Source organism: Pinus tabuliformis, chromosome 6, assembly GCF_031772625.1.
Source record: "Pinus tabuliformis cultivar Carrire ecotype Pingquan chromosome 6, CPIR1, whole genome shotgun sequence".
Lineage (NCBI taxonomy): Eukaryota > Viridiplantae > Streptophyta > Pinopsida > Pinales > Pinaceae > Pinus > Pinus tabuliformis.
This window is the reverse complement of record NC_142292.1, coordinates 845,313,097-845,322,350: the sequence shown is the minus strand read 5'-3', so window position 1 is coordinate 845,322,350 and position 9,254 is coordinate 845,313,097. Positions and strand designations below refer to the sequence as shown.

Here is a 9,254-nt window from a genome sequence, read left to right as displayed (position 1 = left end):
TCAGATCAACATTGTCCTAGCGGACCAACATAAAACCACATGTATTTGTCCATGGGGTACATTTTCATATCTAAATCTCCCTTTCAGATTGAAAAATGTTTGGGACACATTTTAGAGGGCAATGAATTATGCCTTCCATGACATCAAATTGTTATGCGACGAGCTCACAAAATAGAAGAAAAGATAGATCAACAACTTAAAATCATCCTCTTCGAGGGGGAAACCTCCTTTACATTACACAAATGAACAATTCTTGGATTATACAAATGACAAAACCTCATTTCTATATATAGGAGTATAAGGGGTCACAATATAATCAAATTCGACATAACAATAATAATATAAGGGCACAACAATAACAATAGTGGACTTCTATGGGGCAAAATAATAACAATATGGGGACAATAGGGACAAAACAATAACAATAAGGGCTACAATGACAATATTAATGGGGGAGTCACTGGTATTATAAGGACCTAACATTCCCCTCTCCTTCAAAAAGTGTTGTCCTCAACGCTTGAGTAGTTCTGGATTCTTCTGTATAGAATTCTCATCCTCCAATGTGGAATCTTCAGTGGGTAAGTTCTTCCACTTGATGAGATACTCCAAAATCGATCGATTTCGTAATTGTCGAGTTCTTGTTTCTGTGGCTGCTTCAGGTTCCAATATGATTTTTCCTTCCTCGTTAAGTTCTGGCAATATTTTTTGAAATGGGAACTTATCACCTATAACCTTCTTTAAGCATGAAACAAGGAAAACTAGGTGCACTCGGGAAGCTACAAGAAGCTCCAATCTGTATGCTATAGTACCACTCTTTTGCAACACCTTGTATGAACCATAATACTTTGGTGATAATTTATTATCCTTGTTAACTTTCTTGAGGGAAATTTGTTTATATGGTTGTAGCCATAGAAATATCTAGTCACCTACATTAAAACTTCTTTCATTGTGATGTTGATATGCCCGTGTTTCATTCTATTCTGCGCCAAAGTGAGGTTATCATTTAAGAGTTGGAGAACTTGTTGTTGATGCTCAATGTGATCTTTCACTTCTTGAACCTTAGAATTTTCTCTTAAATATTATGTGATGGACGGCGGATGATATCCATAAAGTGCCATAAATGGGGTCATTTTTGTTGCAGTATGGAAGGAAGTGTTATACCACCATTCAGCCATAGGCAACCATTTGACCCATTGTGTCCGTTTATCAGATAAAAAGCAACGAAGATATCCTTCCAAACATTTTTTTACTATCTCAGTTTGCCCATCATATTGAGGATGATAAGATGAGATATGAGCTAAATGAGTACCAAGACAAGAAAATAATTATGTCCAAAAATTTCCAGTGAAAATGGTGTCTCTGTCACTTACAATAATCTTTGGGTTTCCTTGTAGCTTTTGAATTGTTTCCATAAGTGCAGTAGAAACTGTACTGGCTTTAAATGGATGAGATAATGCACAAAAGTGTGCATACTTGGTAAGTTTGTCAACTACCACCATGATGACACTCTTTCCTTCAGACTTGGGTAAACCTGTGATAAAATCCATTGAAACCTCCTCCCAACGTTGACTTGGAATGGATAAAGGTTGTAATAGACTTGGGGTCTTAATTGTTTCAACTTTATTTTGTTGGCAAACCAAACATTCCACCACAAACTTTTGAATATCAGATTTAAGGCCATCCCAAAAAAATTCCTTCTTAACCCTATGGTAAGTTTTTAAAAATCATGAGTGCCCTCCTAAGGGAGAGGTGTGCAATTCCATAAGAATCTTTTGTTTGAGTTGGGAATTCTTACATAGGTATAAATGATCTTTGTACCATAACAAATCATTTTTCCAGCTAAATGTATCATATGTACTAGGATCTTGTTGTATCTTTTGAATGAGTTCCCACACTTCTTCATCATTCTTCCATTCATCCCTTGCTTCATTTATCCAATCTGGTTGGATAATAGAAATGGCGCAAAACAATGCTTCCACGTCCTCATCCTTTCTTGAGAGTGCATCTGCCACAACATTTTTCTTCCCTTTCGTTTAGATGATTTCAAATTCATAACCCAACATCTTTGTGACCCATTTTTGCTTCTCCTATGAAGATAATCTTTATTCTAAAAAGTATTTAAGACTATCATGATCTGTTTTTACCTTTAAGTGCCTTCCCTTTAGGTAGGGTCGCTATTTCTTAAGTGCATGTAGTATTGCTAACATTTCCTTCTCATAAATAGATTTGTGTAAATACTTTCCTTTGAATGGATGACTTTCGAAAGAAATAGGTCTTTCTTCTTGCATTAAAACAACACCAATTCCATTTCTCGAGGCATCACATTCCACAATAAAGGTTTTTGTGAAGTCCGGCGTAGCTAAGACCGATGCTTGGCACATTGACTCTTTAGGATGTTCAAAGGACTTCATTGCTTATGGAGTCCATGAAAATGCATATTTATTCAATAATGTTATTAGAGGTGTTGTTATTATCCCATAATTCTTAAAAAACTTGCGATAATACCCTATCAACCCGAGAAATCCTCGCAGATGCTTTATGGATGTGGGGATTTTCCATTCCTTAATGGCTTTAATTTTTCTAGGGTCTACCTTAACACATTCATGATACAATATGACCCACATATTCCACCTCTTGTACTCTAAAGAAACATTTGGAGCTTTTTTCATATAATTGTTTGTCCTCCAATAGTTTGAGCACCTTGTCAACATGTTAAACATGATCATTCCAAGTCTTGTTGTAGATTAGTATATCGTCAAAAAATACTAACACAAAATTTCTAAGGAAGGGTTTGAAAATGGAATTCATCAAACCTTGAAATGTAGAAGGTGCATTGGTAAGGCCAAAAGGCATGACCAAAAATTCATAATGACCTTCATGAATTCTAAATGTTGTTTTCTTCAGTCTTCATTCTCATTTGATGATATCCTGAACGAAGATCCAAGTTGGTGAAGTAAATTGATCCACGCAATTCATCCAATAATTAATCAATGACAAGAATGGGAAATTTATCTTTAATAGTGATCTTGTTGAGCTCCCTATAATCTGGACTCATGCACCATGATCCATCCTTCTCGTGCACCAACACTACTGGAGCAGAGAGAAAACTTTGATTAGGTTGAATTATACCAACCTCTAGCATTTTTGCAACCATATGTTCAATTTCACTCTTTTGGGCATAGGCATATCTGTAAGGCCTGATGTTTGGAGGAACACTTCTTGGAATCAAATGAATAGCATGATCATGATCACGAATAGGTGGGAGGCCTTTGGGAGTCTCAAATACCTTGGAATGATTGTCCAATACTTTTTGGAGATCTGGAGAAATAGATGATTTCGATGTGGGAACCTCTAGAGAAAAAATTGTGCAATTACACCTCATTATTCTTTCTTTAGAATCTTTGTCATTCCGTTAGAGCTGATTATCTTTCCTGGTTTCCCTGCGATACCCCTTAATTCAACTTCCTTTCCTTTCGAAAAAAAATTCAAGAAAATTTCTTGAAAATTAAAAGTTATCATACCCAAAGATTGTAGCCATTGGACTCCTAATACAACATCAGTACCACCCATTGGAATGGAAAGAATTAGGCTATTCAATACATATTTTCCCATGGATAGCTTGATATTGTGCCACTTGCCAGAGCAATTTATGTTTCCTCCACTTGCAACCATCACTTGACACTCTGGTGCTGGATGTAGGAAACAATTCAATTCCTTGGCTATCTTACAATGAATAAAATTATAGGTACTACCCAAATCAATCAACACTATTACCTTTTTCTTCTTGATATGTCCTTCTATCTTGATATTTTGAGGAGTGGTAATTCCGGCCAATGCATTACAAGATATGGTCAAATTCATTTATTCTCTCTAGGGTTTGTTCCTGGTGTATATCCTCTTCTTTTGATGTTTCTTGTTCCTTTTCTTCCTCCTCTTCACAATCTATGTAAAACAATTTCTTCTCAGCACACTTATGACCTTTAGTGTATTTGTTATCACAACTATAACAAAGCCCTTTTGCTCTTTTTTTTCCAATTTTTGTGGTGTCAACCTTGTAGATTGTGGAAGGCTAGGGGCAACAACACTTCCATCTTTATAGTTCTGAGTGGTAAGCTTCCTTGTTGCCATAATTTTTCTTTCCATTTTTCTTTCCAACCTGAATTCCTTCTACAATGAATCAGGTGTGAACCTCATGTTGGATGTTATTCTTTAAAGTCCCTATGAACAAATCAATCCTATGCTCCTCTGGAATATCTTTTACCCTTATATTCAATTTTTGAAAGTCCTCAATGTGCTCCATCATTGAACCCTTTTGTTTGAGATTTATCAATTGGCTAAAAAAGTTGTTTCTTTTTGTATCCTTATAATGTGTTATCATTTCTTTCGTAAAAATTACCCAAGTGACAATTTGTTTATGAGAGCAAAGCCATCGATACCATACAAACTGATTTGGTTCTAAATATAAAGTTGCAATGCGTACCTTTTGTGTGTTTTTCACATTATGGAGATCGAAATATTTCTCCATTTGTAGTATCCATGTTACGGGATCTTTGCCATCAAACTTCCTCATATCGATCTTTGAAACATGGTGGGTCTTCAATCCAACATTAGAGTCTATGAAATCATGATTAACATTTCTTTTGTTCTCATCATGAGTTTCCTTTACTACCCTTTCACCATTAGTAATAATTTCTTGTAGCAACTTTGTCAAATCTATATTCAAGTCTTTCATGTTGCCTTTAAGTTTTTCTTTTATACCATCCATCTTAGCTTCCATGTTATCCATCTTAGCTTCCACGTCATTCATCTTAGCTTCCATGCCATCCATCTTAGATTTCACGCCATTCATATTAGCTTCCATGCCTTTCTTTAAACCATCCATCTTAGCTTCTCTTACTTTTTGTTAGAGTGAAAATGTTGCACTTGATCTTGTAATTTTGATATATCATGTTGCATTTCTTCCTCTTATTCATGAGTCATGGTAGAGATTTCTGGTTGCTTACTAGGTGTTTCCATTTTCTTTCTTTGGGGCATCAATTAATGATAAATATGCCTCACTATGCCCTTTGAATCACTTCAAACTAATTTTTCAAACCAAACTTATGCAAAAAATTTAGAAAAGCTACACACCTTTTTTCGCTTTGTAGGAGCTCGATATTTAATCTGCTGTATCTTTGTAATTTAGGATCTCTAAGGTCTAAAATTTTGTCCTGTGGTATCCCTCTAAGTCCTCTTTCTAGCTCGACCAGTCTTATCAATATTGGATTCTTCAAAAAAGAGTTATGCCAAATCTCCTACAATGACCTAATTATAAACTAGTTTAGTAGAGCGAACTTGTACGACCTGCCATGTGTCACTGTTTCAACCTTTGAACCTGAAAACAATACATAGAAAACTAAAGTCCGTCTTATTTCTGTAACTTCTTATGAACTTTCCATCCAATGCTTAGAGAGAATTTTATGACGATTTTCCCAAGGTCACTTGTTTGGGATGTAATTTGGGAGCCTGCAAAAACCTTCACTTACTTGGATCATATATCCACAAATATAGTAAGAAAATATCTGAAATTTGGACCCGAGGTTCATCGATATTTTGCCTAAAATGGGTTTTAATTTCAGCTTCTGAAATGTCGTAGAAAAAATGTTATAGCAAAAATTCCACGATGACCTATTTGGAGCAATGAAACCCTAGAATCCAAAGCTCTGATACCAAATGTTATGCTACCAGCTCACAAAATAGAAGAAAATATAGATCAACGACTTCAAAATAAGCCTCTTCGAGGGGGAAACCTCCTTTACATTGCAAAAATGAACAATTCTTGGATGATTTAAATGACAAAACCTCCTTTCTATATATAGGAGTCTAAGGGGTCACAATATAATCAAAGCTAACATAACAATAATAATATAAAAGCACAACAATAACAATAGTGGGCTTCTAGGGGGCACAATAATAATAATATGGGGACAATAGGGGCACAACAATAACAATAAAGGCTACAATGATAACAGTAATGGGGGAATCACTAGTATTATAGGGACCTAACACAAACACATTGTACAACAATATTTGGATGACCTACCTTCTCATTTAAAACATCGTGTTGATCATCTGATGCATCTTAGGGCTATATTTTTACATTTTCAACACTATAAAATTAGGCTTAATCTGCACAAGTGTGTATTTTGTGTAAGCTCTGGTCGACTTCTTGGTTTTGTTGTATCCAAACATGGAATTTGTATTGAACCATTGAAAGTCCACGAAATCTTAGATCTATTTGTTCCTCTCCCTTCTTCAGCTTTAACAACTCCAAGGGAAGGTTAACTTTCTATGAATATTCCTTCCCAACTACATCGAATTGACCAAAGGATTTACTCGCTTACTAAAGAAAGGGATTCCCTTCCATTGGAACAACACTGCCCAAAAGGCGTTTGATGCCTTGAAAGATGTTTTGATTCGGGCATCCTTGTTGTATCCCCCATATTACCAACGCGATTACTTCTTGTACCTCGATGTTGCAGTTACTACCATCGCTATGGTATTGGTCCAAGAGGATGATGTAGGGACAAAAATCCTATTTATTATTTGATTTGGAACTTAAATCATACCAAGATCAAATATACTCACATCAAAAAATTATCTTTGCTAGTTGTCTAGTTTTCCCAAAGGTTTCATCACTATATCTTGCTTCACAAAACTATGGTTGTTTTTTATTACAACCCCATGACATACATCCTGTAATGAAAATTGTTGGGGGAAAAGTACTCCAAATGGATTTTCATACTTCAGGAGTTCGATTTGGAATTCATCAAATCTAAGTCAAATAAATCCTTAGTTTTTGTTGTTCTGGTCTGCAACCTTCCCACAGCTGAAACTGAAACAATGTATGGAAATTCTATTCCATATGAGTCGTTGTTTCTGATTGCATCATCTGACATGTGGTATGGAGAAATTATCATATATCTTAAAACACAAACTTTTTGGCCCGATACCTCTTGCTCTAACCAGTGACCTATCTGATATCAAGCTAAAAATGATATTATAATTAGCGATAACCTTTATCGTCATGGTATCAATACAATTTTTCAAAGGTTCATCACCCATAAGGAGGCTGAGAAAGTCTTGAATGAATTCCACGCTGGGGAATGTGGTGGTCATATGTTTGGTTATGCCACTACACAAAAAAAATTGTGTGCTAGCTACTTTTGAAATACTATGTTTCGCAACTACATCCTCGCGGTCCAAAAGTGTCATGCCTGCCAGATATATGATCATAAAACCCATGCTCCACCTGCTACTTTGCACCCAGTTATCATTTTTGGTCCCTTCATGAAATGGGGCACTGATTTTATGACATGTAAACCTCACTTAGTCGGGGGGCATGGCTACATCATTATGGCAGTAGACTATTTTACCAAGTGGGTCGAGGTGATGCCTACATATAATAACATAGGCAAAACAATTGCTCTCTTCATTTTTAATCATGTCACTGAAAAGTTTGGTGTACCACAGGCTATAGTTACAAATCATGGGAAACATTTATGTAACCACATGATGTCTGAACTGAATTCCAAGTTGGGCCTCTCCCATGAGAGTTCAACTCCCTACTGTTGGGTTAAGAAAAAGGTATGTTTTCTCCTTGTTAATCGCTTTATTTAACACTCATCCTCACATGATTATCTTTTCTTATGAATAAAAGTCGAGGAAATAATAGCTAAAGTTGAGTAAAAGTAATCAGTAACAAATTAGACGAATCTTAGCAGGAAAAACTAATTTTTACTGTCTTTATGTGTAGAATTCATGAATTGAGCGATGGTTGCCCAATCGACAAAACGACAGCATCTCACAATGGAAAGCGATAGCGTCAGAGGCAAGGCAAGACAACAGAAGACCAGGCAAACCAATGACTATTTTATGATAGAATAAGATCAAGTATAGTGAAATCCTCAGGGATATATATAAATCTGAACTACTTTGAGATTGAGTTGTTAACGAGATGAGCTGATCGGATCGCTGCGCATCGGGAAGCCTGAGCTGCTGCGCTCGGCTCTGTTCCACGTGGTCCGCTCCTGCGGATCCGCCCTGGCCCATCCCTTACCTGGTGGCTGTGCGTGGGTGCCTCTTGCCCTGCGTTTGCCCGCCCTCCTCTCTCCTTTTCCAGCTGCGGCTAGAGTTGGCTCCGCATGGAAGATCCGGACCCTCCCCTGGGATCTTCCTCCTCCCCTCCCCCTTCCTCTGCAGCCGAGGCCTTCAGATCCTTGTTGGCCTCGCTCCCCAAGAAGAAAGCAGTGGAAGCCGTTAAGTTCGTCAAAAGGCTCGATGACATCCCTGAGATCGCCCTTCCTCCCGAAGGTCCAATCCAAGTAGCCCTTTCGTTGTCGGAACGTGCCCTAGTGGGTCAGTTTACAGGTCTCTGGCCCTCTCCTAAATCAACAGAGAACTGGGTCTCCAGAAACTGGGCTCCGTTGATCCAGGGCAAGGTTACATCTTATTTTCTTGGAAGAGGATACTTTCTTTTTGAATTTTCAGAAAAAGAAGACAAAGATCTCATATTCAGAAATGGACCATAATTCATGGGTCCTCAAGGGCTGTACCTGAACAAATGGACGCCAGATTTCGATCCGGCAATGGACGTGCCCTCAGCAGTCCCAGTATGGGTAAGACTCCCCAATCTCCCGGTCCATTGCTGGAACTGGGATTCCCTGAAGCACATCGGGAACACCCTCGGGAAATTCATTGATAGCGCCAATAATAGAGACCAGTATGACTGCGCCAGAATTTGTGTGGAGGTGGATCTGGAGGTTGGTCTTCCTGAAGCTGTCAAAATAAGGGTGGGCCCGTGGACACATATTCAGAAACTAGACTACGAGCAGCTGCCGTTCAAATGTCGGAAGTGCCAAGTCTATGGACATTTCGCCAGAGACTGTCCATCCAAAGGGGCTGAAGATAAAGGGAAAGAGGAAGGATGGAATCAGGCGAAGAGATCCAGAACTACCTCCAGGAAGGCCGCTAATGGTAACACCAGAACACCTCAAACAGAGCCTGCTTAGAAGCAGCCCATGGAAAGTCAAGGAAACAGATATGAGATCTTGGGATCAGAAACCATAGTTTCCCAGGATACTGAAACCCCGAAAGAAGTCTCCCCGACTAAATCTAAAAGTGAACCAGAGATTCCCAAAGAAAAGACATCTGAAGACGAGGAGGAAACCCAGGAATCCAACGAGTCGGAGGAAGAAGGGGAAATAGGGGAATCG

The 9,254-nt window shown here is 38.0% G+C and overlaps 1 protein-coding gene across 1 annotated transcript; it reads left to right on the top strand.

Moving 5' to 3' along the window:
* Positions 1 to 8,573: 8,573 nt before the first annotated feature.
* LOC149261518 (uncharacterized) lies at positions 8,574 to 9,050 on the top strand. Its single transcript, XM_089369565.1, has one exon. It carries the CDS (start codon positions 8,574 to 8,576, stop codon positions 9,048 to 9,050), a length of 477 nt encoding a protein of 158 aa, XP_089225691.1.
* Positions 9,051 to 9,254: the final 204 nt, after the last annotated feature.

Bases quoted from the DNA above. Each gene is read 5' to 3' on its own strand.
- LOC149261518 (XM_089369565.1), top strand. From the start codon at position 8,574: ATGGGTCCTCAAGGGCTGTACCTGAACAAATGGACGCCAGATTTCGAT.